Genomic DNA, 20,823 nt, shown 5'->3' with positions numbered 1-20,823 from the left:
GGAAACGTGCCAGGCACATGGGAAGGACAGTGACCAGGCAAGCCCAAGTCACTGCTGCTCTGCGTTGGGGGGGCGGAGGGAGGAGAGGCTGCATGTCCCTGGAGCATCACCGGCCGTGAGTGCTGATGGCTTCTCCCACTCTGCAGGCTTCAGAAGGACCTGGACGTCTCCACCACTCATCTGCTACGACCAAATGCTGGAGGTTTCCTGTGCAGGCAGGTGGGTTGGAAGACCTTGCCTTTTTATTGTAGCATCTCAATTAGGCTTTTTTTTTTTTTTTTGGCAGTACGCGGGCCTCTCACTGTTGTGGCCTCTCCCGTTGCGGAGTACAGGCTCCGGACGCGCAGGCTCAGCGGTCATGGCTCACGGGCTCAGCCGCTCCGTGGCATGTGGGATCTTCCCAGACCAGGGCACGAACCTGCAACCCCTACATGGCAGGCGGACTCTCAACCACTGCACCACCAAGGAAGCCCTAGGCCTTTTTTTTTTCCCTTTCAACTAAGCATATTCTCTCCTTAAGTGAAGAGTGATCAAATTATCTTTGAAAAACTAAGATGCTCCCCTGAGTTTGTTATCAGATTCTATCTTCCCACTTTCCATTACAGTCCTTTCTAGTTTACCTCTGAGAGCCTGCCATCCCTGAGATTCTAGAAACATTAGAAAATATCTTGACAAGACCGCCCAGGAGTCCCTAATAACTGAAAGAAAAGCACTATGAAAACTTCTTAGCTTCATGCAGCTTCAATCACAACTATGGAAACCTAAGTTTAAAAAAAATATGAAGGGAGGAAGATCCCATGGGGAGTTACGGGGCATGGCTCAAGAAAAAAAAATCAATAAACTCCTGTTTTAACACTACCAAACATTCATGACATACGTTTTCCCAGAATTATATATTGTGGGATTTCATTCTTTTCACTACAAATGATACATTTTATGATGATTAAAAGAAAAAAGAAATTAAGTTCTTGTGTCATCGCTACCTGAAATGTAAATATTTGTAAAATGTGTCATCTAGGCAGTTCTGAACATGATTTTAACTGGAAGAGCCAGTCCACACGTCTTTAACGGCTATCAGAAAGGAAAGTCTCAGGAAACGTTATGTGGGGTCCTGACCCGCAGTGACGTCGGCTATTTGCAGTGGCATAAGGACACCTCAGAGGATGATAGACTTTCACAGGTGAGTGTGTTCCAATTCTCAACCACACCACCAGAGTGTCACTATCTGGACAAGGCAATTCAAATCGGAGCTTACTTTTTCCTTTACTACTTTCCTGCATGCCTTCCACTTGCACATATAGACACACGTGGAGATTTTTCAGCGACTAAATGGAAATATCCAAGTCTACTTGCTTCCTATTTTACTTTATATATTTTTATGTATACAGAGTATAGGTAATACGAGTAATATGCAAATAATTTTTAAACAATACTTGAAATATACAAATAAAGTCTCCTGGCCTCCCCACTCATCAGAAATCAATACTGTCAGCAGAGAATGGTTACCTTCCCAACCGTGTATTATGCAAACATGAATGCATATATTCTATCTATCGCTCAAAGCTTTAAAAAGAATAACTGAAAAAAAAAGGGAATCCCACTTACGAAACACCTCTCAAAAAGCTTTCTAGCTCAGGGGATGTACAACCTCTGACAACCAGAAAGTAGACTGTGCTGTTGAAAACACAGCCAGAGAATTAAGTTAAGATGTGGTTCTGGGGCTTCCCTGGTGGCGCAGTGGTTGAGAGTCCGCCTGCCGATGCAGGGGACACGGGTTCGTGCCCCGGTTCGGGAGGATCCCGCATGCCGCGAAGCGGCTGGGCCCGTGAGCCATGGCCGCTGAGCCTGCGCGTCCGGAGCCTGTGCTCCGCAACGGGAGAGGCCACAACAGTGAGAGGCCCGCGTACCGCAAAAAAAAAAAAAAAAAAAAAAAAAAAAAAAAAAAAAAAAGATGTGGTTCTGTAAAAACAACCAGGAGAGAGAGTGAGGAAGCAGGTATACCCACCCGAACCACAAATCAAAGATGCTTCTGTGATATTTTCACCAAAATGCCATTACAAAACCCAGGGAAGGCAAGGCAGATTCTATGAAAAGCCAACACTTCCTTGGAGCGGCCCTAACGCTAGCTGGGATGGAATTCAATGTGACGGTGACAACCCCCCCCAGGCTCACCGCCCCCCAGCACCAAATGAGGCCCCATTACTCAGAGCCTGTCCTTCACTCTCCTGGTTCCAGCTCAAAATCCCTTTCAACGTACAGGGCTTTACACTTTATAATGTCCTTTTATATCCATAGCTTCATCTGTCTTTCCTCCTACTGTTGGCTCCAGCTACAATGTGTTAATCATGAAATCAGCAGCTCACAACACATACAAATCACATCTGATAGCACTGGGAACGTAGCGTCTGACTTTCACAGAATTAGTATATTTTGTGTACAAGTGTGTCTTAAAAGTTTACCTAGTATTCCCTGAGTTTGAAATCTAGTCCATCATAGAAAAATGACACCAGAAACTAACATAACATTGTAAATCAACTATACTTCAATTTAAAAAAAGAAAAAGAAAAAAATGAGAAGTGACAGATAAGCTAAAAGCAAAAGAAATGAACCCAATCCCATCACCCAGGGTCAATCCTCTCAGAAATGCTTCCTTCTCTTTCTCATATAAATATGTTCTATCCTACTCCTCTGAACCCTGCATTTAACACTAACGTCCTTATATGCCAATGAATATATATCTTTCATCACATTTAATGGATACAATGATTTTCACTGTATGAATGTGAAGACTGTACTTTGAATATGCCCTAGAGAGAATGGATTTATTATTATTATAAAGTTCCTAATCGTTTGTTCCAGACAATTTGGGAATTCATCTTAGAATTTGATATATATATATATATATATATATATATAATGACAAGGAAAACTAAGCCAGAAATAGGGGACTTACAGATTTCATTTTACGTATTTTTCTTTTCTTTCAACCATGCATGGTCACTTGAGGTCCATGGTAAAGCATTCTGTACCAATCAGAGCCCAGTAACAGGCCAAGACTCAGTCTGGTAGGATACACTGGGGGCAAATTTCAAGGAGTGAGGGTGCAAAAATCACAACAATTTTAGTGCTTTGCCTACTATTACAAAGCTCTTTCACAATATTATTTCACTGTATCCTCATTTTAAACTACAAAGATTTAAGGTGTTTCTCATAGTTCTGTCATTTAAGTAGGTAATTCAAAAGCTCTGTTATATCTTTGCACCACCTCTGCTGTTATTTGCTTAATATTTTCCTTTAAATCAACTCACTTTTACAATTTGAATCTAACGTTTTCTGCAGCAGTAATACAAACTATGGACTTGATATGCTATTTTTTTCTAATACATATTAAATAAATAAGGAAACGTGTTTTGTTTTCAAGTTCACCCCTTGTGCCCTGACTTCCACGCCACATGCCACCAAGGGGCACGTGCACCATACTTTAGAAACCTGGTGTAAAAGTGAGAAGGTTCCCATAACACGTGGAAAACAGCCCTGTCCTGGGAACCAGGAGACTTGGCTGGAGGCCTTGCCCTGCCACTCACAGGAGTGTGACTTGGGCCAGTCACTTACCTGCTCTGAGCCTGCTTCCTCATCCACAGACTAATGTCCTAACACTTGCCCTGCAACCACATGACTGATGTGAACAGCAAACAAAACCATGAACGCTGAAGCCTGTTTGGAAAGCCTGAATGACCTCTCCACACATAAGGCTTCATAATAGATGATAAGGAATAACAGTAGAGTGTTTTATTCAGCCATGTTCATTCAGCATCTATTGATTGTGAGATTCTGTGTCCGATACAAAGAGGAGTTATACATGGGCCAATACCACGGACATAAACTGAGTCCTGTAGGAAGGATAGGCAATAAAAACTAAATAACAGCGATCCTGACACTGGCTGCACATTGAAATCACCTGGAGAGTTTTGTTTTCTCAAGCGACTTTATTCTTCTAAAGCAGCTTTAGGCTCACGGCAAAGTGGAAAGTATTTACAAAGGTTTCCATGTATCCCCCGTCCCTACACAGGCATGGCCTCCACATTACCAGTGTCCATCACCAGAGTGGTACATTTGTTACAACTGATGGACCTACACTGACATATCGTTATCATCCAAAGTCCATCGTTCACATTAGGGTTCACTCTTGGTGTTTACATTCTCTGGGTTTGGACAAAGGTACAATGACACGTATCCACAATTATAGCATTATACAGACTAGTTTCACCGCCCTAAAAATCCTCTGCGCCCTGCTGTGCAACCCTCCGTCCCCCCCAACCCCAGTCACCAATGATCTTTTTACTGTCTTCATAGTTTTGCCTTTTCCAGAAGGTTACCTAGTTGGAATCATAGAGTATGTAGCCTTTTTAGATTGGCTTCTTTCACTTAATACTATGCATTTAAATTTCCTCCATGTATTTTCAGTTTGATATCTCATTTCTTTATAGCACTGAATAATATTCCATTGGAATATTGTGAGTAACATTTCATTGAACAGATATTATTCCACTGATAAACCATGGTTTATTTATCCATTCACTTACAAAAGGTATCTTGGCTGCTTCCAAGTTTTGGTAATTACGAATAAAGCTGCTATAAACATCCATGTGCAGGTTTTTCGTGTGGATGTAAATTTTCACCTCCTTTGGGTAAATACCAAGCAGGGCAAATGCTAGATCATATGGTATGTTTAGTTTTGTAAGAAACTACCAAGTTGCCTTCCAAAGGGGCTATGCCATTTTACATTCCTACCAGCAATGGATGAGACGTCCTGTTGCCCTACATTCTTGTCAGCATTTGGTATTGTCAGTGTTCTAGATTTCGGCCATTCTAATAGGTATGTAGTGGTATCTCAATTATTGGGGTATTTTTGGCATCGCCCTGATACTATTAGAGTATATGATGTGGAACATCTTTGCATATACTTATTTGCCATCTGTCTGTCTTCTTTGGTGAGGTGTCTGTCAGTCTTTGGTCCACTTGTAGAGCTTTTAAAACTATCAATGCCCAGGTCACCCTCCAGAACAGTGTCAACTACACGTGTGTAGGACCTGTGTGCTCACACTCAGCCCCACACTTACAAGGTGCTGCACTTGGTTTGATGCTCTGTTGTCACTGCCTTAACATCCTTAACACTTTTTCAACAAAGGCCCCCACTTTTTCATTTTGTACTGGACCCGACAAATTGTATAGCCTTGTCCTACCCAATGACTCTGTTTATCTGGGCTGGAGAGCACCTGGGCATTGAATTTTTTTTTAAGTCTTCAGGTGATTCTAATGTGCACCCAAGGTTAGAAACCTCTGTTCTGGAACAGGGCTGCTTAACCTCAGCACTACTGATATTTTGGACTAGATAATTCTCTGTGATGGGGGCTGTCCTGTGCATTATGGGATGTTTAGCAGCATCCTGGCTTTTACCCACTATGCCCCCCGCCCAGTGTGACAATGAAAAATGTCTTCAGACATTGCCAAATGTCCCCTGGGGGACAAAATTGCCCTGCCTGAATCACTGCTCTAAAAAACAGAAAAAAAAAAAATCTTGTTAGACTTAGCTGATTAAATCCATGGCGTGCAGAATTGGAAAACTAGCTATTTCAACTGAAATTACAAGAAAGAGTATCTTCTTTCAATCAGTATCAGAAAGGTTGACAGCTTTCTATTCCTTTTTACCGTTTGCAAGGCTTTCGGGGCAAGTTTCAAACCTTATCTTAAATTACAATTAAACAGGTGTTTGCTAAATAGTTACTAAGCTGCTCGAACACAAGAAACTATATCGAAGGCTACGCACCCCACCACCACCACCCCTGCCCTTGCTCCAAGAAAGAGAGATTGAGAGAGAGAGAGAGAGCGCCTCAGAGAGGCGAGAATTCACAGCCGTCCAGTGCTACCATTTTCCATGCATTTCTTTTGATACAAGTCAGCTCTGACCAATAGTGCTATTAAATCATGCTCTAAAGAAAAATACCTGCAGAGCCTAAAATATCTTCCAATAATAAAGTGGATGTTTGCTGGGACCTTAAAGTCAATCAAGAGACCGAGGCCTAAGGTAAAAAAAATAAATAAGAGCTTTCCTGCTGGGAAGAGGGCAAAATGTACCCGACCTCAGGACCACCGTCCAAAGGCCCGCTCGCAGATTGGAAGTAGGGCAAAGGATGGCGACAGGCCAGGTTAGCTTTTAAATCTACATAGAAATCACATGTAGGAATCAAAGCTTCCATCTTTTCGAAAAGTGACTAATGTGGCTTTTCGTCCTTTCTTCTTAGAGTCAGTGTTCTCTCCCCAGGGAGACGCCTATGAACCCTACCCGCGGTAAAAATTGCCTGAAATTGTACACTAATGGCTTGAAACCCGGAGGATGTTTATTATGTTGTCTCTCACGTGCGCTTCAAGTTTGGTTTCAGAACAAATGTATTAAAGAGCAGATATAGGCTGGTGGGTAGTATTCTTACTTGAACTGCTGAGATATATGACTATTCGGCAGCCACATGTGTACATATAAGGTTTATTTAATCTGAAGGTGCTTTTTTAGTTTCTATAGCAGCTCATTATATTCCAGGATAAGAGCAATCCTCAACTCATCTATTATTATTAAAATAATTTTTACATAGAATGATTTTATGGATATAAGAATTTTATATTTTCTCATCATCCCTGAAGATGGCATTTTTTAAAGCTCATTTAGTCATTATAGTGCCAACGGCCACTTGTGTGGAGCACGTACTGTGTGCCAGGCTCTCTCTAAGCCACTGGTAATGATATCTTCTTTCATTTCCTCCTCACTTCCACTCAAAGGTATAATCAGTGTTAGTTCAAGTACACTGGCTGTTGTTTGGTCATTCATTTTAGAGATGAGAAAATCCAGACTGAGAAAAGTATAGGAAGTTGCCCTAGGCCACCAGCTAGGGAAGTGTCAGAGCCAGGGTTCTGACCCCAGACCCAGCTACATTCCAAGGCCCCTTCAGCCCACTGTGCCACGTTGCCTGTCATGATCATCTTGGCTTGTTTTCTGATAAAGTGGTAAATACAAAATGTCACCCTGGCATTATATCATCAGAAGTACTTTCGTAATCGATCACATCAATGTATGGACATAGAGATGTAGATCTGTATTACATCATCTATGAGATCAATCACAGGTCCAGTGATGCTGAACTACAACAGTTAGATGGTGGCAAGATCACGGCTCCGTTTTAGAATGCATGACGGTCGTGCTCAACATCTAGAACTTTCTCCACTGACTTCTAGGTTAAAGCAGTGGTGAGTTTGAGTTGCTCATGAACTGCAGGTACTGGTAGCACGCACCCTTTCAAGCACCTGTTACCCTTCACCTGTGCTTTGTCAGACCACAACTCTCGCTTACATGCTAGAAGGACAAGCTCAGGGGCACTCAGAGACATGCTAACCAGAAGCCCCATCTGACTGCCGTGCATACAGATGTCTAGTATTTCACAACATTTTATCATAGAACTTCTTGCAGAGCAACAATTTGCTCAGAAAAGAACCAGATGTGGGTCTAGGGCAATGCTTTAAGCATCACTGGATTGAGGATCTCACAATCGCTCCCCTCCCTTTCTGCTCTGAGGCATGGTGACTCTGCACAGGACACGTGAATATGCCAAAAGCATCTAGGTTTAAGCATTTTATGGGTACTTAGGGACTCCTGCCTGGGGTGGATGCTCTAAATCAGAAGATTCTGTGTAGGCACTGGTAATAGAAACCTAATATAAGAAGGTTTCTGAGTTCAAAAGAAAACCAACGTGCTGCCTGACAGATTCTGCTGTCGAGGTGAAACCCCTCCTGTACCACTGCATCTGTCTTCCCGAAGTGAATCTCTTCTTACTCGGTGACAAAATTGCAGAGATTGCAAAAACACACGTCTTTCAGTCCCAATGTCACAGCCCAGCGGGTGAGATTAAAAAATGAAAAAGGAGCTCTCATTAGATGACATGGCAAGGCCCCCAGAGCCCAGCAGACGGCTGGTTCCTGCAGCACACAGCCAGCTCCCCTCAGGACGAGGCACTATTTTGAAGCCTCCCGTCACTTTTCTATTTGAAGGTACAGGTTTGAGTGTGAGGTTCCAATACCTAAGTGAGAACATAAAGCAGTTGGAATCTAACACCATCTGGAAAGCCTTAGGAGGTTTACATTACCTTCGCACCTGCCACAGAGAAGAAAAATCAACTCTGGTTTTTAGAAGGGACTGAAGCCATTTATATCTTGCTGGATTTATTCCCCCGGCAGCCCTGGCAGAGCACATCACCACCCGAGTCCTACCCTCTTCCCTTTTTACACTTTCCCTTTAAAGAGACTGATAGGAAGATAGCCAACCCTCAAAGTACCAGATGAAGCTCCACCCACTGTTCTCTACCACTGAGTCACTGAGGTAGTGCCCCGCAAACATGACAACATCCCTGCAAACTCACTGAGAGAATTTACATCAACTCAGGTTCCAGGTGGCAGAGATGAGAGTCCAACCACGAGCACTCATGCACACAAATTGTCACCAGGAATCAGCGAAAAACGCACAACACTTCCAACACCTTTCTCTGGTTCAGATCACCGGCTGGGGGCCTTGGGACTTCAACATCAAGCTCGCTGTGCAAAGGCGTACTGTAAGAGCCATTGTTCTAGACGGCAGCATAGGAAAGCATTACGTGGACGCCATCCTCACCCTCTGGTGCTTAGAATTGTCCCGTCCTTCTTCCTATCTTCATAACTTTACATTAAAGGATACATGTTATGGAAGGCTTGACTGCTGCATGTAAGGCTGAACACACTGGGCTTATTACACGATGAGTGAATTTAAGGAGAAAGGTATTTTATTTATAGCACCACTGTATCACAATTTAATTTCCTTCTTACCATGGCAACATGAGGCAACACGCACCAATTCTGCATTGGTGGAATCTCACCAATAAAACATATTTAGAATCCTCCTTTGGGGGAGCTTGGCTGATAAACTGTGTCTACCCCAAAGCAATACAAATTCTTTTTTTTTTAAATTTAATTTTATTTATTTTTTTATACAGCAGGTTCTTATTAGTCATCCATTTTATACACATCAGTGTATACATGTCAATCCCAAACTCCCAATTCATCACACCACCACCCCACCCCTCTGCCACTTTCCCCGCTTGGTGTCCATACGTTTGTTCTCTACATCTGTGTCTCTATTTTTGTCCTGCAAACCGGTTCATCTGTACCATTTTTCTAGGTTCCACATATATGCGTTAATATACGATATTTGTTTTTCTCTTTCTGACTTACTTCACTCTGTATGACAGTCTCTAGATCCATCCATGTCTCTACAAATGACCCAATTTCGTTCCTTTCTATGGCTGAGTAATATTCCATTGTATATATGGACCACATCTTCTTTAACCATTCGTCTTTTGGTGGGCATTTAGGCTGCTTCCATGACCTGGCTATTGTAAATAGTGCTGCAATGAACATTGGAGTGCATGTGTCTTTTTGAATTATGGTTTTCTCTGGGTATATGCCCAGTAGTGGGATTGCTGGGTCATATGGTAAATCTATTTTTAGTTTTTTGTTTTTTTGTTTTCCGTACGTGAGCCTCTCACTGTTGTGTCCTCTCCCGTTGCGGAGCACAGGCTCCGGACGCACAGGCTCAGCGGCCATGGCTCACGGGTCCAGCCGCTCCGCTGCATGTGGGATCTTCCCAGACCGGGGCATGAACCCGTGTCCCCTGCATTGGCAAGCGGACTCTCAACCACTGCGCCACCAGGGAAGCCCTATTTTTAGTTTTTTAAGGAACCTCCATACTTTTCTCCATAGTGGCTGTATCAATTTACATTTCCACCAACAGTGCAAGAGGGTTACCTTTTCTCCAAACCCTCTCGAGCATTTGTTGCTTGTAGATTTTCTGATGATGCCCATTCTAACTGGTGTGAGGTGATACCGCATTGTAGTTTTGATGTGTATTTCTCTAAAAATTAGTGATGTTAGCAGCTTTTCATGTGTCTCTTGGGCATCTGTATGTCTTCGTTGGAGAAATGTCTATTTAGGTCTTCTGCCAATTTTTTGATTGGGTTGTTTGTTTTTTTAATATTGAGCTGCATGAGCTACTTGTAAATTTTGGAGATTAATCCTTTGTCCGTTGATTCGTTTGCAAATATTTTCTCCCATTCTGAGGGTTGTCTTTTTGTCTTGTTTGTAGTTTCCTTTGTTTTGCAAAGGCTTTTAAGTTTCATTAGGTCCCATTTGTTTATTTTTGTTTTTATTTCCATTACAATAGGAAGTGCATCAAAAAAGATCTTGCTGTGATTTATGTCAGAGAGTGTCCTTCCTATGTTTTCCTCTAAGAGTTTTATAGTGTCCGGTCTTATATTTAGGTCTCTAATCCATTTTGAGCTTATTTTTGTGTATGGTGTTAGGGAGTGTTCTAATTTCATTCTTTTAGATGTAGCTGTCCAGTTTTCCCAGCACCACTTATTGAAGAGACTGTCTTTTCTCCATTGTGTATCCTTGCTTCCTTTGTCATAGATTAGTTGATCATAGGTGCGCGGGTTTATCTCTGGGCTTTCTATCCTGTTCCATTGATCTATATTTCTGTTTTTGTGCCAGTACCATACTGTCTTCATTACTGTAGACTTGTAGTATAGTGTGAAGTCAGGGAGTCTGATTCCTCCAGCTTCGTTTTTTTTTTCCCTCAAGACTGCTTTGCCGATTCGGGGTCTTTGGTGTCTCCAAACAAATTTTAAGATTTTTTGTTCTACTTCTGTAAAAAATGCCATTGGTAATTTGATAGGGATTGCACTGATTCTGTAGATTGCTCTGGGTAGTATAGTCACTTTCACAATATTGATTCTTCTAATCTAAGAACATGGTATATCTCTCCATCTGTTTGTATCATCTTTAATTTCTTTCATCAGTGTCTTATAGTTTTCTGCATACAGGTCTTTTGTCTCCTTAGGTAGGTTTATTCCTAGGTGTTTTATTCTTTTTGTTGCAATGGTAAATGGTAGTGTTTCCTTAATTTCTCTTTCAGGTTTTTCATCGTCAGTGTATAGGAATGCAAGAGATTTCTGTGCATTAACTTTGTATCCTGCAACTTTACCAAATTCATTGATTAGCTCTAGTAGTTTTCCGGTGGCATCTTTAGGATTCTCTATGTATAGTATCATGTCATCTGAAAACAGTGACAGTTTTACTTCTTCTTTTCCAATGTGTATTCCTTTTATTTCTTTTTCTTCTCTGATTGCAATGGCTAGGACTTCCAAAACTATGCTGAATAATAATGGCTAGAGTGGACATCCTTGTCTTGTTCCTGATCTTAGAGGAAATGTTTTCAGTTTTTCACCATTGAGAATGATGTTTGCTGTGGGTTTGTCGTATATGGCCTTTATTACGTTGAGGTAGGTTCCCTCTATGCCCACTTTCTGGAGAGTTTTTATCATAAATCGGTGTTGAATTTTGTCAAAAGCTTTTTCTGCACCTATTGAGATGATTGTATGGTTTTTATTCTTCAATTTGTTAATATGGTGTATCACATTGATTGATTTGCATATATTGAAGAATCCTTGCATCCCTGGGATAAATCCCACTTGAACATGGTGTATGATCCTTTTAATGTGTTGTTGAATTCTGTTTACTAGTATTTTGTTGAGATTTTTGCATCTATATTCATGAGTGATACTGGTCTGTAATATTCTTTTTTTCGTAGCATCTTTGTCTGGTTTTGGTATCAGGGTGATGGTGGCCTCATAGAATGAGTTTGGGAGTGTTCCTTCCTCTGCAATTTTTTGGAAGAGTTTGAGAAGGATGGGTGTTAGCTCTTCTCTAAATGTTTGATAGAATTCACCTGTGAAGCCATCTGGTCCTGGACTTTTGTTTGTTGGAAGATTTTTAATCAATTTCAATATCAGTGCTTGTGATTGGTCTGTTCATATTTTCTATTTCTTCCTGGTTCAGTCTTGGAAGGTTATACCTTTCTAAGAATTTGTCCATTTCTTCCAGGTTGTTCATTTTATTGGCATAGAGTTGTTTGTAGTAGTCTCTTAGGATGCTTTGTATTTCTGCTGTGTCAGTTGTTACTTCTCCTTTTTCATTTCTAATTTTGTTGATTTGAGTCCTCTCCCTCTTTTTCTTGATGAGTCTGGCTAATGGTTTATCAATTTTTTTTATCTTCTCAAAGAACCAGCTTTTAGTTTTATTGATCTTTGCTACTGTTTTCTTTGTTTCTATTTCATTTATTTCTCCTCTGATATTTATGATTTCTTTCCTTCTACTAACTTTGGGTTTTGTTTGTTCTTCTTTCTCTAGTTACTTTAGGTGTAAGGTTAGATTATTTATTTGAGATTTTTCTTGTTTCTTGAGGTAGGCTTGTATAGCTATAAACTTCCCTCTTAGAACTGCTTTTGCTGCATCCCATAGGTTTTGGATAGTCGTGTTTTCCTTGTCATTTGTCTCTAGGTATTTTTTGATTTCCTCTTTGCTCTCTTCAGTGGTCTCTTGGTTATTTAGTAGCGTATTATTTAGCTTCCATGCATTTGTGCTTTTTACATTTTTTTCCCTGTAATTGATTTCTAATCTCATAGCGTTGTGGTCAGAAAAGATGCTTGATATGATTTCAATTTTCTTAAATTTACCGAGGCTTGATTTGTGACCCAAGATGTGAACTATCCTGGAGAATGTTCCGTGTACACTTGAGAAGAAAGTATAATCTGCTGTTTTTGGATGGAATGTCCTATAAATATCAATTAAATCTATCTGGTCTATTGTGTCATTTAAAACTTGTGTTTCCTTATTAATTTTCTGTTTGGATGATCTGTCCTTTGGTGTAAATGAGGTGTTAAAGTCCCCCACTATTATTGTGTTACTGTCGATTTCCTATTTTAGAGCCGTTAGCAGTTGCCTTACGTATTGAGGTGCCTCCTAAGTTGGGTGCATACATATTTATAATTGTATGTTCTTCTTGGATTGATTCCTTAATCATTATTTAGTGTCCTCCCTTGTCTCTTGTAACATTCTTTATTTTAAAGTCTATTTTAGCTGGTACGAGTATTGTTACTCCAGCTTTCTTTTGATTTCCATTTGCATGGAATATCTTTTTCCATCCCCTCACTTTCAGCCTGTATGTGTCCCTAGGTCTGAAGTGGGTCTCTTGTAGACAGCATATATATGGGTCTTGTTTTTGTATCCATTCAGTGAGCCTGTGTCTTTGGTTGGAGCATTTATTCCACTCACGTTTAAGGTAATTATCGATATGTATGTTCCTATTACCATTTTCTTAATTGTTATGGGTGTGTTTTTGTAGGTCCTTTTCTTCTCTTGCATTTCCCACTTACAGAAGTTCCTTTAACATTTGTTGTAGAGCTGGTTTAGTGGTGCTGAATTCTCTTAGCTTTTGCTTGTCTGTAAAGCTTTTGATTTCTCCATCGAATCTGAATGAGACCCTTGCCAGGTAGAGTAATCTTGGTTGTAGGTTCTTCCCTTTCATCACTTTAAGTATATCATGCCACTCCCTTCTGGCTTGTAGAGTTTCTGCCTAGAAATCAGTTAACCTTATGGGAGTTCCCTTGTATGTTATTTTTTGTTTTTCCCTTGTTGCTTTCAATAATTATACTTTGTCTTTAATTTTTGTCAATTTGATTACTATGTTTCTTGGCGTGTTTCTCCTTGGGTTTATCCTGCCTGGGACTCTCTGCACTTCCTGGACTTGGGTGGTTATTTCCTTTCCCATGTTAGGGAAGTTTTCAACTATAATCTCTTCAAATATTTTCTGGGGTCCTTTCTCTCTCTCTTCTCCTTCTGGGACCCCTATAATGCAAATGTTGTTGTGTTTAATGTTGTCCCAGAGGTCTCTTAGGCTGTCTTCATTTCTTTTCATTCTTTTTTCTTTATTCTGTTCCGCAGCAGTGAATTCCACCATTCTGTCTTCCAGGTCACTTACCCGTTCTTCTGCCTCAGTTATTCTGCTATTGATTCCTTCTAGTGTAGTTTTCATTTCAGTTATTGTATTGTTTATCTCTGTTTGTTTGTTCTTTAATTCTTCCAGGTGTTTGTTCTTTAATTCTTCTAGGTCTTTGTTAAACATTTCTTGCATCTTCTCGATCTTTGCCTCCATTCTTTTTCCGAGGTTCTGGATCATCTTCACTATCATTATTCTGAATTCTTTTCCTGGAAAGTTGCCTATCTCCACTTCATTTAGCTGTTCTTCTGGGGTTTTATCTTGTTCCTTCATCTGGTACATAGCCCTCTGCCTTTTCATCTTGTCTATCTTTCTGTGAATGTGGTTTTTGTTCCACAGACTGCAGGATTGTAGTTCTTTCTTCTGCTGTCTTCTCTCTGGTGATGAGGCTATCTAAGAGGCTTGTACAAGCTTCCTGATGGGTGGGGCTCAGTTCCCTCCCTGTTGGTTGTTTGGTCTGAGGCAACCCAACACTGGAGCCTACCTGGCTCTTTGGTGGGGCTAATGGCAGACTCTGGGAGGGCTCATGCCAAGGAGTACTTCCCAGAACTGCTGCTGCCAGTGTCCTTGTCCCGTGGTGAGCCACAGCCACCCCCCGCCTCTACAGGAGACCCTCCAACACTAGCAGGTAGGTCTGGTTCAGTCTCCTGTGGGGTCACTGCTCCTTCCCTTGGGTCCCGATGCACACACTACTTTGTGTGTGCCCTCCAAGAGTGGAGTCTCTGTTTCCCCCAGTCCTGTCAAAGTCCTGCAATCAAATCCCGCTAGCCTTCAAAGTTTGATTCTCTAGGAATTCCTCTGCCCATTGCCAGACCCCCAGGTTGGGAAGTCTGACGTGGGGCTCAGAACCTTCACTCAGGTGACTGGACTTCTGTGGTATAAGTGTTCTCCAGTCTGTGAGTCACCCACCCATCAGCTATGGGATTTGATTTTATTGTGATTGCGCCCCTCCTACCATCTCACTGTGGCTTCTCCTTTGTCTTTGGATGTGGGGTATCTTTTTGTTGAGTTCCAGTGTCTTCCTGTCGATGACTGTTCAGCATTTAGTTGTGATACCCGTGCTCTCGCAAGAGGGAGTGAGCACACGTCCTTCTACTCCGCCATCTTGAACTCGCAATACAAATTCTTAACAGAAGATTCCAGTCAAACAGATTACATGGTGCTCAGAGGAATGAAAGGGGCATGATATTTGGCTGGGTTCCATTGGGAGGTGCTCAGTTTTGGTTTTGTGGGACTCCCTTTAAACCAGGTATGTTCTCAGCTGTAATCCGAAGGCTCACCCCTCAGAGTTAAAACCCAAAGTGCTGTGACAGACATTTTCCTCTTGACCAGAATCTCTCAAGGCAAGCGGGACTCTGCCTGTTTAGTGTGGGGTCTCTGGGTGATCACTTTGGGTGTTGGAGATTGTTATATTTATAACTACTTCATTTTCCTCCTACTTAAAATCTTGAGTAGTTTTGAGTTCAGGAAAGAAAACCATTGCATTGTTGCATAAAATCACTACAGTGTGGTGTCAGCCCTTTGCAGAGTATGAATCTGAGTGCCTGTTGAATTTTGCCTACATTACAAAGATTCCATGAAACAATATCATATATGCCTACAGTCTATTACATCCACCCACACATAATTTACAGGAAATTTCGTTTGTTTAAAATCAGCCAGAACATCGACCTGAAGTTCAAATGGAGTGGCTTTTGATTACAAACAGCCCTCAGTTTCCTAATTGGTTGATCCATGTGTTCCAACCTTAACAATCCCAAGTCATATGGATCATATTTTGATTACACATAACCTTAGCACAGGAGGCACCATCGCAAGAAGGTCTGGGAGAGAAAGAGCTTATTTTATAACTATGAATGGCGACAGTGTTCTTTGGAACTTGGGGGCGGCTCCTGGAACTTAAACACATAGGGCTGCTTCAACGGCACATCCTCTGTGTTTTATTTCCGACGTAGCCAATGGGCGACTTGCCCCACGTTTGGTGTGTGAGAGGCTCATGTTATACTCAGCCCAGAGGGGCCAGTGCTGGTGTGGTACCACCTGCACCCACTATGAGCGTATCCAGACTGGGGTGCTGGGTTTGCACCCCTTTTTCCAACTGTCAACTAAAACTGAGGTCATTTCTTTTGAACACAGTAATATAATTTTTCTCCAGTAGCTGAAGAGAAAAGCTTAAAGACAAAAGCACCTCTGATTCACCCACTCACCCACAACTGAAGAATTTAAACTCTAGAAAAAGGAAGAGATTTGAATAGAGCTATTGAGAAATCAGAATGTCAAGTTATTAGCCTTTAGTACTTGGGTTTACAAAACACGTGACCATTTTCTGAAAGCTGGATTTCCCACACAAAAGAATTTGCTCCTGAGCACACAGGACAACTTGAAGGACTGAGAAGAAAAGAAACAGAACTGAATCCTTTTGTCATGGGAAGACGTGCCAGGGCTGAGGGTCCAGAGCTCTCCCTGGCATCGTGGGAAAATGCTGGGGGTTTCCATGTAGCTCATGTTTATCTCTTTAAGTAGAAAAAAAAAATTTTTTTTAACATTAATGAGTTTCAATGGCATTTAACAAAATGTGCTTCCCTGCCTCTTCAAACAATAGGGGAGACACCATTAAGAAAAATACACTATAATATCGAGATACCCTCAGGGGCTACTGCAGTGTGCAGGACCCTTTGTTACAGCACCTCCCAGAGTGGGGTTTTTGTGAATCTAATGCACTAACTTGAAAATTCAAGGCTGAATTGACAGTTGCCTGGAAAAAACAGATAACAAGCTGATTAAATCAGTGAACTTAAAATTATAGGTGATATTAAACTAGTACACTCAGCTCCAAGTACCTCTTCACAATTGATCTACACGTTAACACGCAGATATAGGTATATCTGTGTGAGTGAGGGTGTGTGTGTTCCCCTTATTTCCCAGAAGCTTTTTTTTTGTATTCAAAATATTCACTACTTCCATATTCTAAATAGTCTCTTTTTCCTATATTCTAAATGGTTAGTGCTGCCTGAATGACCACCTGCTGAATGAAATACTGTCCTACCTTGGGAACGGGGGTAAATACACTAGTCAACAACAAAGACCACTTGACGTTCTCTTGTTCCACCCCTACATTTCTATTTCAGTTTATCTATTTATTCTCCACCTCACTTCCAAACTGAACTGAGACGGTTCCACCTCCTCCGTGAGCCCATCCCCAAAATGTTTTAAAATACAATCCATGCAGAGAAAAACTGCAGCGTCACCACCACACCATTCATAAATGCAAATTCATTCATGATGAAGCTTTCGTTTGAAATCTTCCTTCACACACTGCACCCTGCGCAGCTCCCAGCGCAACGCCGAGCCTCCAAGCTGCTTTTTGATCCTGATGCCATATCAGCATCTTTCACAATGTGGCCAAATCTCTATGTTCATCTGCATTCCCCTCTCCCCTTGCAGGTGGGCAGCATGCTGAAGACTCCCAAGTTACCTATTTGGCTGTGCAACATCAACGGAAATTACAGCGTCCTTTTTAGCACAGACAGGCAGCTGTTATCAGACTGGAAAGTGGAGCGCCTCTTTGATCTGTACTTCTACAGTGGCCAGCCCGCACAGAACAAGCCTGCGCACCTTACCGTAGGTGAGCATTCCAGATCCCAAGCGCCCTGACCTTTAACGCGCTCAGAGAGATGCGGCTACTGCCGGTTCACAGCTCATGCTAGCTCTACAGGAAGAGGTAGAAGTGTGATCTCTGAGATGAAACCTAGGCATCGATCCCATGGGCCTAACCTAAGCATTGTAACGTGGAAATTCTAAACCTGCTTTAAATAAGGGCAGGGGGTCCGGAAGTAGCACAGAGGAACCAACAACTTTTAGGTAAGAGAAAAAACAAAAGGTTGAGAGTCAGATTTCCAAAAAAGTCTTCCCTGGAGTCTTCTATCTGTGAGCACAAGGCATGTAATGCCCAAGGAAAGAACTAGAAAAAGAAAGGGATGGGGCAGGGGGGTTCCAACTGGTCTATTCTATCCCAAGAACAAACATCAGATGATCAATCATCCTGGGACATAGTAACGAAACTGAGAGGGCATTTGTGTTCAGATTAGTTCAAAAAGCATTTTGGAGGCCTACTAACAGCCAGCCACTAGGAAAGCAACGATAATGAAGGTACAGTCCCAGCAAACCTTAGAGGTTCTGCTCCAAGGGCGACCACACAATCCACTTCAATTCCCACCATATTTTTTTAAACACATGAGGAAAAAAGACTAATCTTAAGATGTCTTTAAACATTGGCCTTTTGGACAAGGGAAAAACCATGATGAGACTGGGAGGCTGTATCTGGTACCTCGGCACCATAGGCGGAGCCTTGCTGATTTGATGTCTGACTCTTTGCATTCAGTATCACAGGTCTGGTGTTAAGCAACTTGTCATTATTATGACTAAATTTGGAAAAGTATCTAAGTGACTGCTTTATCTGTGTGACTCCTAATTCTTTTTCTCTACTTATGAGAAATATCTATATAGATATATAGATATACATGAGCCCATTTCATTTAGTGGGACATTGACAATACATTCCTTAAAATATATCATTGTTTCTACTTTACTCTCTTCTTTGAGGAAAGCACCGTTTTTTGTTTTTGTTTTTATTAGCTCACATGCATGGCAAACGTTTTGTTCTGGGTGCTGTGTTGAAAACTTTACATACATTATCCCATTAAATTCTCCCAACAGTCATCTGAGGTAGATACTATGATATTTACTTTACACAGAGGAAACTGAAGTGGCCAAAAAATGATTTCTAACTGAGTAAATGAGGCTGAGAGATGTTAAGTATCCTCTCAAATGTCATTTGAGACCAACCTGGGCCTGGAACTCAGTTCTTGACTACTCATGAGAATACTTTGCCCTTCACCCCCAAATGCAAAGGTACTCTTAGAAGCATTGAGAAGTGGTAAGCTCTCTCTTTTCTTGTTTTTCCTGACAACATCTGGTGACCTACACCCGGCTCTATGTGTCCCATCTGGTGCTGGACCATGCCATTCCATGTCATCAATATTCCATTTCCAAACTCTACAACAAACCAGGTTATCATGGTCGTGTTTTGTATGGGGTGAGTCTAAATACCATCATCTACTAGAATCCCCCTCTGCTTACCCAGTTCTAGGAACACAGCTTCCTGAGCCCAACTCCTGCCCACCCATCCTACCTTCCTTCCTTCCTGGCTTCCTCCAAAACCGTATACTATACGTAGGCTGGGGTCTAAATGCTGGCTGTTTCCCCCCTCAGATACTCATTCCCATCACTGGGAAAGAGTCCGACATGAAGATGAACACAGGCCAGGAAGACGGTTTTCTCCAGTGGAGGCAGCAATCAGAACTAGGTGGGGAGAGGCCACCGTCAGCTGGAATGGAACCGTTCCCCTTTACTAAAGAGAAAGCCAGGATGTGCAATGAAGTCTGAAGTGTCAGCACCGCTGGGATACAAAGCCTAATTGGGGGAGAGACCATTTCACATCTACATTCCTCATTCCGAAGCCCCACCAAACCCCGCCCGCCGTGAGCAGTCTGTTCTTTCTTTGGTCCTCTATGAACTGTCTGCAGTTGCTATATCAGTGCTGTAGGAGACGTGCAGGCCACTTCCTGCAGCATCTGGAAGGTGTGTCCTCTATACTCACCTAGACTGGTGCCTTCATTTTTATTCAAAAGAGAAACTGAAGTCTCTTTCCTTCACGTTCTCTCCAAATTCCTCTCTTCTCGGTGTGATTCTCCCCGGGGATTATGGAAGCAGGGAGCTAGCTTTCATTTGGGGATGAAGTTATCAGTAATACATCATCAGATTTTTAGTTATGGCAAGAACTCAAGCCTTCTCAAAGATTTCCTGGTATGAAGAGCATTCCCTTCCAAGGTTACATTTTGAGTGCCCACATTAACAAGTTCTTGTCATTAAAATAGTAAATGGGCTTGAAGTGGGGTCTATTCCTGGTAGGCTGGCTATTGCAACTGGCTGGGAGTTCAAGCCATCAAGGAGAGCACACAGAAGGAGAGATTCTTTCTACCAGTGCTATGTTTGCTTCGTTTCTTTATAAGCTGGATATAAATACATAGACGGACAAACAGATAAACTGAAAAAGAAGTCTGATTCCTAGACAAAATAAAATTAGATATAAAAGTAAAACGTCTTCTTATGTCACTGTTCAAGGGGGAAAACAATTCTTTTTAGAATATGATCTTTCCCTGTCCTGTTGCATGCTTACACTTTTTCTGTAGAAATACACAGAGCAAGACACATATTCTTTCTAAAAGAAGCACATGGGGACCATCTAGACCTTTTTCCTACCCACCTCACCGGTCTACCGACTCATAGAATTAGGGCTTTGTAGTCATAAGCCAAAGGTTCGTTTGCAAAGAACAACTTGTGTGCACCCGTTGTCCAAATTAATTTGTTAAGTGCATTTTCTTTTGGCTCGAAGAATAATGTTTCAACTTGAGAAGCATATAGAAAATGAAACTTCAAGGTGAATAATGAATTATGTCAAAAGAAAAAGGCAATATGGCTTGGATTGCCGATTACAGCATCCTTATCATTGATGCTTTCATTCGGGATTTTAAATACATTGGACAAGTGAGTGGATCCCTACAGACCCTCAGCATACTGCTTAGTCTTAGCAATATTGTGCTTTTCCTGAGGTGCGAGCCTGTTTTTGTTTTACGGACACTGCCTTATTTCTAACCAAATCTCCCTTTTGGTGTGGACTGCTGGAAAGCTTAGAGCCTAATGAGAACCACAGCAAGTGCATCGGTCAGAAACCTCCCAGCCACAAGTAAGAGATCTCACTAAAATTGTCTCACATAGCAAGGACATTCCTTTCT

The 20,823-nt window shown here is 41.7% G+C and overlaps 1 protein-coding gene across 1 annotated transcript in view; it reads left to right on the top strand.

The window, feature by feature from the left end:
- Positions 1–19,383, top strand: part of MINDY4B (MINDY family member 4B) — a 41,335-nt gene extending 21,952 nt beyond the window's left edge. Inside the window, exons 9-12 of the mRNA XM_060010175.1 lie at positions 147–219; positions 1,019–1,180; positions 17,414–17,594; positions 19,241–19,383. Of these exons, the coding sequence (XP_059866158.1) occupies positions 147–219; positions 1,019–1,180; positions 17,414–17,594; positions 19,241–19,383 (559 nt within the window). The remainder of the gene's footprint in view (positions 1–146; positions 220–1,018; positions 1,181–17,413; positions 17,595–19,240) is intronic.
- Positions 19,384–20,823: the final 1,440 nt, after the last annotated feature.

This window comes from Delphinus delphis, chromosome 4 (genome assembly GCF_949987515.2).
Source record: "Delphinus delphis chromosome 4, mDelDel1.2, whole genome shotgun sequence".
Classification (NCBI taxonomy): domain Eukaryota; kingdom Metazoa; phylum Chordata; class Mammalia; order Artiodactyla; family Delphinidae; genus Delphinus; species Delphinus delphis.
This window is presented reverse-complemented; position numbering and strand designations above follow the sequence as displayed.